General features: G+C 44.7%; 1 protein-coding gene and 1 pseudogene across 5 annotated transcripts in view; one reads left to right on the forward strand and one right to left on the reverse strand.

Annotated features, from left to right (window-relative positions):
* The window catches only part of Lsm14a (LSM14A mRNA processing body assembly factor), a 46464-nt gene extending 39807 nt beyond the window's left edge, over nt 1-6657 (reverse strand). For 4 of the 5 annotated variants that reach the window (XM_021167869.2, XM_029479449.1, XM_021167868.2 and 1 more), the window contains exon 1: nt 6314-6657. In XM_021167869.2, the coding sequence (XP_021023528.1) occupies nt 6314-6434 (121 nt within the window). In that variant the 5' untranslated portion in view covers nt 6435-6657. Of the gene's footprint in view, nt 1-5729; nt 6281-6313 lie in introns of those variants that run through there. The other variant, XM_029479450.1, reaches the window with a different exon arrangement.
* On the forward strand, nt 364-782 carry LOC110298549 (annotated as a pseudogene).
* Nucleotides 6658-11768: the final 5111 nt, after the last annotated feature.

Raw genomic sequence — 11768 nt, forward strand, 5'->3', positions numbered from 1 at the left:
CAACCTGAATGATTCTCTAGGACAGCTAACTAAACATACAAAATTTTTTCATTTATGCATGAATTTCTCTCATTTTAGCACAGCGGACTTATTAAATGCATTCATCCACATGTGAAGGGCAAACATACCAGAACTATTCCACAAATTTGTGCCTATCCCTTACTTATCATTTTAATATCCGGAAACTTAAGTCACAGAGCAAGAGTTTACCTTCCTAACAATGTCTATTTTGTTATAAAACTACGTCTTTTACATACCCACTCGTAGAAGAAATCCACCAACACTCTCATTTAGGGGATCATATGTTCAATTAAAAAAAAATTATCGGAGACTTCTCAGCCTGGAAGTGAATGTGAAGCAAATATGGTAGCGGCGGCGGCAGGGCTTATGCTGAGGACATGGGCAGCAGTGACAGCCCTGCTGAGCCCCACAGCACCCACAGCGTTCGCTGTCAGACACGCATCCAAGAAGACAGGTGGCAGCTCTAAGAACCTTGGTGGGAAATCACAAGGCAAACACTACGGTATCAAGAAAATGGAAGGTCACTACGTTCACGCTGGCAACATCCTTGGCACTCAGCGTCAGTCTAGATGGCACCCAGGAACCCATGTGGGACTTGGGAGGAACAAGTGCCTGTATGCCCTGGAGGAGGCGTGCCCAATCCCAAAATCTCTGTGGATCTGGTCACTAGTCTGCCCAAGGGTGCTGTGCTCTACAAGACTTTTGTCCACGTGGTCCCTGCCAAACCTGAGGGAACCTTCAAACTAGTAGACATGCTTTGAAGTCCTGTTGAGAGCATTGGATGGAGCCTGGAGCCCAGGTCACAAGAACAAGAGATTATGGAAGTCAAGGGTCAGGGTGAGGACAAGATCTCCACATAAGAGGCTGGAGAGATGGCTCAGTGGTTAAGAGCACCGACTGCTCTTCCAGAGGTTCTGAGTTAAATTTCCAAGTGGCTCACAACCATCTGTAATGGGATGCCCTCTTCTTGTGTGTCTGAAGACAGCAACAGTGCACTCATATACACAAAATAAATAAATATTTTAAAAAAGAAAAAAAAGTATGTGTATCGACGCTTTGCCTGCATGTATGTATGTTATGTGTACCACACATAAGCAGCCCCTTGGAGGCCAGAAGATGGAGTCAGATCCCCAGCGTCTGGAGTTACAGATGGCTGTGAACTGCCATGTGAGTGCTGAAATACGAGCCCAGGTCCTTTGGAAGAACAGCCAGTGCTCCTACCCTCAGAACCATCTCTCTAGTCCCAAACATTTTAATTTTAAAAGAATAACACAGGACTACAAACTGGAGGAGCTGCTAAAAGCAGCTGCTGAAAACACCATGGCCCAAATTATCTACAAACACACTTAAAAAGCAACTGTCAATGTCATTTCAGATTGCCCTTTAAGACTTCCTGACATTTAGTTAGGTTGTTAGGATCAAAGGCCATGAAACTTATCTGGGTTTCACCTTCTAGAAGGTAGTAGCAGAACACAAGGGAACCCAACCATTACCAATCCAGATTAGGCTTTCACCTTCTTATTAGTGTGGGCGGATTCAATTTATTACCCAAACTGGAACATTAAAAGAGCAATGCTTTTAATAATGACATTAAAACAAGCATAAATGAATTCTATACCATACAAATGTTAACTAGCCAAAATATCAAAAGAATTATATAGGTCCAGGTATATGTAAACTATATGTCATAGCCATGTAAAAGACTTAAATCATAATACAAACCATAAAAGCCAAGTGAATCTTTTACTTAAGTTAAAGATCTAAATATTCTATGCCATATACAAAACCAGTTTTAGAAGCATTATAGACCTAAATGTGAAAAACCAAAATAAAAATCATTCTAAAAAGATAAAAGTATTTCTACAGTATTGAATTAGAAAAAGTAGGTTATTAACAGGAATAAAGAAAAAGAAAAAAAAAAAAACCACACCACCCACCTAGCCCTCAAAGAAAAGCCTAATAAACATGCGAAAATTAAAATAAAGATCTATCTACAATAAGAAACCACTACATAGGAAAAGACGTTGCAATAAATACATCCAAAGGATGTGTTATTAGAACTCAAAACTCCAGAAAATGATGTGGGAAAGTGAGTGATAACTTCCAAGGCACTTAAGTAAAGATGAACATCATATGGCTTAGATAAGGAAATACCTCCAAAACTCATTAGCTGACAGAGAACTAGGGCCTAAAACCACATTCACGAGACTGAAGTAGTTAAGAGCACATCTGACTTTCAGCACCCACACTAGGTGGCTCAGAACGACCTGTAACTCCTGCTCCAGAAGTATCCACACCTCTGCTCTCTGTGGGCACCTGTACTCAAGTGAACATACCTTCTTCCACGCACACCCAATTAATAACAAAAATAAATAAAAAATACACTGAACTCCCTACCCAGCAAACTGGTGAGAATTAAAATATATGGCATGTATGGCATTTAGTATTATGGCTGGTGAGACATATGGAACAACTAGAATTCTTGCTGTTGAAAATACACATGCACAATCACCTACTAGAGAAAATTACTTTGCATTACTTAGTAAAGACATATTTTCCCTATATTCCTACAACTCAAATTCTAAGTATGTGCTTCCCCAGAAAATTATTTCAACACATCAGTGCATTCAAACATTAATTTTCCTAAAAGCATTGTTCTCAATAGCCCCAAACTGTAAACAAGCTAAGAATACACACGCTATATATATATATATATGTGTGTGTATATATATATATATATATATATATATATATGTGTGTGTGTGTGTGTGTGTGTGTGTGTATGTATGTATATATAAAATCTATATATACAAAGTTCAAACTGTTGCGCTCTTAACAGCTGAAGCATTTCTCCAACTCTTTGGGGCTGGGGAATGGCTCAGGGTTAAGAGCAGTAGTTGCTCTTTCAGTACTCACTATCACTTGTAATTCTAGTCCCAGAGAATCTGAGGCCCTTTCCAGGCCTCAATGGGTCAGACATGTGTGGTGCACAGACATACATGCAAACAAAACATGCATACACATAAAATAAAAATAAAGGTAAAAAAAAAAGTTATTTTGTGTGCATTTGTGCAGGTCAGAGAACAATTTGCTGTAGTTGGTTCTCTTTCCACCATATGGATCCTAAGAATTGACACCTAAGGCAGACACCTTATAGGCTTTAGTCATCTCTCTAGTCCCCAACTTCTAATTTTGAAAGATGAAGTGTTAAGTACTGGACATTAAGGAGAAAAAAGTATATATCGATACATGGATTAAATAACATTATAAATATAAATTAAATGCTCATAATTTATTATGAACTAATAAGATGCCCAAAATTTTACTCTAATAAAACATTTTCTTGGAAGAGACACATTTTTTAAAACTTTGGGTCACAATTTTTTTGAAGGTTAAGATATAAAAGGATAGGTTTACAGTTAACATTTAATATATTCAAAATCTTTAAAAGTGGGCTGTGATGGCAAGTCTGTAATCATGGAGATGGAAGCAGTGTAACATTCAAGGCCTAAGAAGGGCACACAGTGAGACCCCTACCTCAAAAAGCCCAGAAGGCTGGGCATGGGTTTACACCTCTAGTACCAGTACTTGGAGGGCAGAGGCAAAAGGACCATTGACAATTTAAGGTCAGTTTGAGTTATATAGTGAGTTCTAGGACTGCCTGCGTTACTGGCAAACCAAATGACCAACAGGCCAACCCAGGGGAAACAGAAGAAAAAAGAAATCTCAAAAATATGCTGGCTTAGCTTTTAAAGAGCATAAACTACTCTTCCACCAGAGGACCTGAATTTGATGACAGGTGGTTCTCCAGCTGGTGTGTGTGTGTGTGTGTGTGTGTCTGTGTGTATCTGACACCTATGGCTTCTGCCAATACCAGTACTCACATGCACTTAGCACCACACAGACCACATATAAGTAAAAAATATTTTTTAAAAAGTTATTAAGTCTGGCTCATGCCTTACAATCCTAGCACATAGGTGGTGGCTAGAGGACTAGGAATTCAAATTAGAAGCTGGCAGATCAGTATATCAAAGTCATCCTTGATGAAAGCCAGCCCAAGTTACATGAGTCCATGCAAAGAATAATCCCCAAACCTCTACAAAAACACGTCAGCGAGAAATACTGTTCTCAACCAGTGTGTAGAACACCTGGTGAGAGCACCAAGAACCTTAGAGAGCTTTACCCCACCCTTTAATAAAGTCATTAAAACTAACACCATCAAGCTGTTTCAGGACATCACAGTCAACTCTCATTTGTTGTTGAGGCAGTGTCTCACTGGGAAGTTTTGGAACTCTCTAAATTGATGAGGGCTGCCTGGAACTCAGACCCAGCTGTCACTAACCTCCTGAAAGCCGGCAAAAGGCCCGTACCACCAAGCCCAGCTTCACACTATTAGTCAAGGCTTCAGGAATTACTAAGGAGAATCATACATCCTTAAGTATAGTGAACAGCTACAAAGATGAAAGCAGGTTCTTTAACAGGCAATGTGTTACAAACTCCACAAGGTAAAGAGAAAGTTACGGGGTAGTCCCTGAGTCTCAGTTTTGGCCTTTTTTGAGAGGGTTTCATGTGTACCAGGCAGAACTTGAATGCCTGACCTCCTGCTTCGACCTCCCTGGTGGAATCACAGGCATGCACCACCCACACTCGGTTTTTCTCACTGGGGAGCCAACCGGGTTTTATGCATTTAAGCAAGCACTCTAGTCGACTGAGATGACCTCCTAGCTGTATTGCTTTAGCAGCCCTGATTTAGCATATGGGGGACTACAGGAGAGTGTCACAGCGCCAGGCCTCATACTGCTCTTTAAAAAGCAGACTCCTTGACTTTTCAGTATTTGATTCAAGGATTTTTTTTTTAAAGTAAATTGCCAAAAGTTACGTAAGTATCACAATGCAACTGTGGAAACCATCACCCTACTCTTTTATAGTGTCCCTTTTTTTTTGTTTGTTTTTTTTTTTTGGTTTTTCGAGACAGGGTTTCTCTGTATAGCCCTGGCTGTCCTGGCACTCGCTTTGTAGACCAGGCTGGCCTCGAACTCAGAAATCCGCCAGTCTCTGCCTCCCGAGTGCTGGGATTAAAGGCGTGCGCCACCACGCCCAGCTTTAGTGTCCCTTTTTTAAGCTTTGTTTTTGTGGTTCTGGGGAGGGAACCCAGATCTCCCACTTGCTAGGAAAGAGCTGTCAATCAAGCCACACCCCTACTCCCTATTAGGTAGAATTCAGGAAAGGTCGATTTGGCCCCAAACTGAAACTGTTAAAAGAAACATCTATAAAAAATGCTTTTAGATTTAGAATCTTGCTATCCCTAGGACCTTTTTCCCTAGCATACTTAGCTCTTAACAATTCTACTAGGTGTGGTGGGAAAATAGACCTCCCTGGTATCAGAAACTGTTATAAGACTTCCCCTAAGATCAGAAACTCAAGTCTATTTTCTTTGTGCCTTCCTGGCACTAGCACGCGTGGACGGAAACAAAACCCACAAACTGACTGTATCGACTGTACAGACTATGGGGTTGGGGTAAGTAGGGGGGATCCCCTTCCACACAACTTCCTCTCCCCAAGTACAGCGGAGTCAGTCAGCGCCCCGATAGTACTCGCTCTGAACTGTGTACAAGAGTCCCGGATCATCAAAACTTGAACTTTCCTTTCTACCAGGGTTCCAGAAAATTGGCCCGTGGGGACAAGCAAGCAAGCATTTTAACGCGCACCCTTCGGTTGCATAAGAATTCCGGCATAACAGGTAACAATCACAGAGGAGACAAACGGGATGTGATCGACTGGACGGTACCAAACGGCCTTTCGAGATCACAAGTCTGCGGCGCAAACCCAAAGTTTGGAGCACACTCCTTAGGAGTTCACTCGACAACCGTCGCCACCGACCCAGACGAAGAACGCTGAGAAAATGGGTGCCCGAGGAATCAACACATCCGCATTCATCTCGAGGTAGGCGTCAAGATTCTTCGACTCCTCCGGCTTTGTTCCGCGCTTCCGAAGACAGAACGACCGAATTTCGGTCTTGGAAGCCACGAACCTGGGTGTGTTCTCAGGCTGGTTCCCGGGACTTTAGCATCGCCCCGCCCCGGGCGCCGCGCACTCGTTCCCCGGATGGAAGGCGCGGAGCTTCGGGGGAAAGGAAGCAGCCCGGGGAGCCCGGGGAGGCCGCAGCCCGGCCCTTGTCGCTTGGGGGCCCGGAGGGAGCGAGGCCCGTGAGGACCGCAGAGGGAGAAGAGCGCGAGGGCGGCGGGGCGCTCTGCCCGCGCCCCCCAAAACCCCGAGGCCCGCCCCGCCGTACCTTTGGCGAGGGCTACCGTGGAGTTCTCGGTGTCGATGGTGTAGAGGATGCCCTCGTAGCGGATCTCCGCCTTGGAGATGAGGCTGATCTTGCTGCCGATGTAAGGGGTGCCCCCGCTCATGGCGCCGCCGCCGTCGCCCGCCGCTCGCACTCAGTCAGATCCCGCGCTGCGCCCGCCGCTCCGCCCGCCCGCCCGCTCGCTCGCTCCGTCGGCGCCTCACAGCAGCCGCCTCAGAACCAACATGGCGGCCGCGCCGGCTCCGCTTACCCTCCCCCAGCCTCCCGCCCTCAAACCGCGGCGCGGCGGCGGCGGCGGCGGCAGCAGCGGCGGCGGCGCAGGGCATGCCGGGAGGGCGAGGCGGCGTGCTTTCTCGCGAGACTCGCCGAGCTCACGGACGGTCCCTGGCTCTTTCCGCGGCGGCCCAGAGCGCTTAGTTCGCGCTCCCGACGTGGAAGATTTTCACGGCACCTAGACGTCGCGGGAAGACTAGACGAGGGCCCATCCCGCCTGATGATGCTGACTGCGGCCTCTGCCATTTCTAGGCGGACTGTACTTTGGTACAAGCCCAGAGTCTTTGTAAGCGGTCGCCTCCCAGCTCCGGAGCCGCTCTCCACGGAGCTCTCACTGTCAACGCCAGAGCAGCCATCTTCGCAAGAGGAATCTCACATTCCAAGGGCTGCCGCTCCGGGAGGCGCTGGGACTCTGTCCCCCAAACTGAGTCCAACCCTTTTTATGCGGCTAGATCCGTGCTCCTAGCTTTCAAGATGTTCCCGGCCACTAACTATGCAAGAAACACCAGTCCAAGTGTTTCTCTGCCGCTTTGATCACTTAATGTCAACTCCACTTTCTTAATAACGATCATCTCTCCGATCGGATGCCAAATTGGCATCTTAAAACTTTGCATCCAGAGATGTAACTATTCGGTTTTACTCCAAACTTGTCCCTCTAGCATGTTCTCGGAGGTAACTATGAACCGGGAACGTTTATTTAGTAGCTAGGACCCCAGTTCTGGATTGTCTTACACCTCCACACCTGTCCTAACTGTAAATCTTGTCTGTTCAGGCTGGACGTCTCCATCCGTACAGCTCTATATAAAGCCTCAGTTACCTGGCAGAGTTGTTGGCAGTAGCTCCCGAAGAATTCTATTTCTCTTACCCCTACTAGGTTTTTCTTAACACAACAGTCAGGGGGAATCATGTTCAAGTAGCAAGAGATTGTGGACTTTTGTTCAAATCAAGATCACATCTGACTACTCAGTGCTCTCCACAGATTACATGTTACACAAAGTGAAAATCAGACTTCCTAGTTTGGCTTATGAGGGCATGGATGATTTAATTTGTTGTTACACAGCTCCATACTGTTCCAAGCATCCCTTCTTCTCATAGCTTTCACAGTTCATTATACTCTGCTCAAAGCTGCCCTAAGAGGTGATGTATTTACAAAACTACAGTAGATCTCGCTTTACACCCCTCTTCTTGCCTTGCTCCCTCCCTACCCCCCATTGCATTTGTCTATTTAGTCATAGGTGTTTGTCTCCCTTCTTGGCTAGAATGCAAATATTTTGAGGAAGGGTTTCTGGTTTTGGACACTGTTTGCATCATCCTTGGGGCCAAGTGTAGCAACCGGTCCAGGACAGCTGCTCGGTAGACATTTGCCGCAAGAGTGAACAACTGGGATAAGAGCCGACACAGGCAGCAAGTAGGATGTCTGGTGCGCTGAGCCAATGCATGGTGATTATCTGGGTGTTCCGGGAAAGCAGGAGAGAAGATTGATGAGCTGAGCTGTGACTGGTGCCCAGTGGCTTCAAGGGGTCCCTGCTTCAGCATACAGTCATTATCTGGTGCACAAATCTGCGTTTGGAGTCTCCTTCCCTTTGTAGGTCTCAGACCAATGTTGCCTTCTCTTCCATAGTGAACACATTCTTTCCCTTGTCAGTTTCTATAAACTGATGATACCCAACTCTCAAATTTACATCTCTCACATCTCCTGGCTTCACACATACCACATCACTGCCATCTCTCTTGGGTTTATTCCATGGTGTTAGCCGGTGATGGAACTAGCTGTACTCCATGTCCTAATTACATAGTACATTTAATTGCCAATTTGATAATTTCTCCATTACAGTATCTATCCCCCTCTCCTCCCATCACCCTCAACAAACTGCCTTTATCCATGGTTCCTAGGGTCTTCAGTGGCCTAAGGTTTGTGTCTGCTATAGTTTGAATGTGTCTCCCAAGAATTCATGTGAAGTTTAATCCTCACTGGGGCAATATTGAAAAGTGGTTGTGGGCCGAGCAGTGGTGGCACATGCCTTTAATTCCAGCACTTGGGAGGCAGAGGCAGGTGGATTTCTGAGTTCGAGGCCAGCCTGGTCTAGTGAGTTTCAGGACAGCCAGTGCTACACAGAGAGACCCTGTCTCGAAAAACCAAAAAGAAAAAAGAAAAAAAGGAAAAAGAAAAGAAAAGTGGTTGTGTGTGTGTGTTTATGTGGATACACATAGGTGCCATAGCCCTCAGGTAGAGGTAAGGGGACAACTTCTGGAAGAGATCAGTTCTGTTCTTTATCATGTGGGTCCTGGGAACCAAACTCAAGTCATCAAGCTTGGCGGCAGGCAGCTTTTACCCACTACAGCCATCTTGCCAGCTGACAAACAGAACGTTTTGTTGGTGTTTGTTTGTTTCAAGGCTAGGTCTCACTCTATTGCTCTGGCCTAGAACTGTAGACAACATAGGCCTTGGACTCACAGAGATCTGCCTGCCTTTGTCTCCCAAGACTGGGACTAAAGGAGCTTTTGTTTTAATAAATATTTGGGGGTAGGGGGTGGGAGACTGGAGAGATGACTCAGCAGTTAAGAGCACTGACTGCTCTTCCAGAGGTCCTGAGTTCAAGTCCCAGCAACCACATGGTATGGTGGCTCACAACCATCTCTAACAGGATCTGACACCCTCTTCTGGTGTCTCTGGAGAGAGCAACAGTGTACTCACATAAAGTAAATAAATAAATGTTTAAAAAATTGCATATTTGGGAAGGGAAGTAGCATGCATACACACTGTGCTGACTAGTTTTGTGTCAGCTTGATACAGGTTAGAGAAAGGGGACATCAATAGAGAAAATGCTTTCATATGATCTGTCAGACATTTTCTTAATTACTAATTGATGGGGGAAGACCCAGCCCATTGTGGGTGGAGCCACCTCTGGGCTGGTTGTCCTAGGTTCTATAAGAAAGCAGGCTAAGCAAACCTTGGAGAGCAAAGCTATAAGCAGCACCCCTCCATGGCCTCTGCATCAGCTTATGCCTCCAGGTTCCAGTCCTGGCTTCCCTCAGTGAGGGAGTGTTACCTAGAAGTGTAAGGGAAGAAATCCTGACCCCCCCCCCCAAGTTGCTTTTTGGTCCTGGTGTTTTATCATAGCAATAGTAACCCTAACCAGGAAACACGCAAACTCTTTTTTGTTGTTTTGAGACAGAGTCTATATAGCCCTGACTGTCCTGGAATTTGCTGTGTAGCCCAGGCTGGAACACAAAGGGATCCATGTGTCTCTGCCTCCTGAATATCAAGAAAAGTCATTTGGCACTACACCCAACTAGGCTATAATTATCAGTAATTTTATTTCTAAATATAAGGTCCACACTTTTTTAAAGTGACCTGTGTGTGGTGCTGGGCATTGAATCTGCAGCCTTATATGTGCATGCTAGATAAGTACCACTGAGCTAATATCCAAATTCTTGATTTCAATTAGTCTTTCTTGTACTTATCTTTTAAAAAAGATTTTCCTTTTTTTTTTTTAATATGGGTGTTTGTACAGACATATATATATATATATTATATATGAAGTATGTGCAGTGGCTGTGGAGGCCAGAAGGGGGCATTAGATCCCCTGGGACTTGATTTACAGACTGTTATGACCCACCATGTGGTTGTTGGGAATTGAGCCAGGTCCTCTGGAAGGGCAACCTTCACTGTTGAACCGTCCCTCCAGGCCCTTCTTGTACTTATCTTAACCAGCTATTCATCCCGGTAAGTATAGTCTTTTTCAGTTCTAGAAATATACAGTTAGGTTATTTAAATTTAGGTAGGTATATGCCACACTGGTAGTTCCAGCAGTTGGGAAGTAGGAGAATTGTGAGTTCCAGGCCTGAGCTACAAAATGAGATCCTGCTGTCTCAAGAAAACAAAACAAAACAAAAACAAAATTGATTTTCTTTTCCTCCTGAAAACCTACACATTTTTTGCCTATGTTGTCTATCTGATGCTCCAGTTCATTAACACATAATAAATACATGTGAAGTCATTGTTAATTCTAATATTGCAATCATGCAAATTACATTTTCTTCCTTTACAATTATGCTAGATACATTATTTAAAAGAACTCAAGTGATTGGAGTTAGTATTTTTACCAGAGAGGACAACCCTAATCCTTGCCTAGTCAATAGGATGAGAGCAGTTGTGTGGCTTTTCCTGGGAGAAATGAACAAAAGCCTAAACCTGCCAGGCAGTGTTATCCACAGACAAGTGTAGCTCATGAACAAATGGGTCCATTTGGCTTACTTACAGGAGCACAGTGAATCAAATTGTCCCCAGCTCCTAGAAGTTGCATCCAGTTGCTCCCTACCAGAGCTTCAGCAGCTACTCAGAAGGCACCCCCTCAGCAATTACTGGCTGTGATAGAACCTTGGGGAAAGGCCTTGTGAATCTCCTTACTTTCTGAGCTTCCTGAGACATGTAAAATTCAGGCGCTTCCTGAGACCGTGTGCTTAGTTTTGGGAATCTTCTGAACCCTCTCTCTTCCACAAAGGAAATAGTTATGCAACAGAAGTTGATTGCTTAGGTCTCATTGGGAGTTGAGCTGAGACGGGTGTGATAGCAGGTGGTGATGCACACCTGTAATCTGCCTTTGGAAGCAGAAAAAAATCTGAGGACTCTGCTAGCCTGGGCTACACAGTGAGACTGCCTAAAATGAAAAAATAAAATTTGCTGGGTGGGTGGTCCAGTAGTTAAGAACACTTATTTTTGTGAGGACCCAGCTTCAGTTCACAGCCCCCATGCGACAGCTAACAACATTCCACAACTCAGAGGGCACCAAGCACGAATGTGGTGCATAGACATACATGGAGACAAACATAAAATACATCAAAAAAATTTTTTTTTGTGTTTGGGGTTTTTGTTTGTTTGTTTGTTTGTTTGTTTTGAGACAGGGTTTCTCTGTATAGCCCAGACTGTCCTGGAACTCACTTTGTAGACCAGGCTGGCCTCAAGCTCAGAAATCTGCCTGCCTCTGCCTCCCCAGTGCTGGGATTAAAGGCCTGCGCCACCATGCACGGCTCAAAAAAATTTTTTTAAGCCTCTAAAAAAATAGACCATGTAAAATGAACTATTCTCAGCTTTAAAATTGTGTCTTGACTCACACGATCAAAATAAGTTGTGAGGAATATTTCTTACTACTGTTCTATGTTT

This window comes from Mus caroli, chromosome 7, assembly GCF_900094665.2.
Source record: "Mus caroli chromosome 7, CAROLI_EIJ_v1.1, whole genome shotgun sequence".
Taxonomy (NCBI): Eukaryota; Metazoa; Chordata; class Mammalia; order Rodentia; family Muridae; genus Mus; species Mus caroli.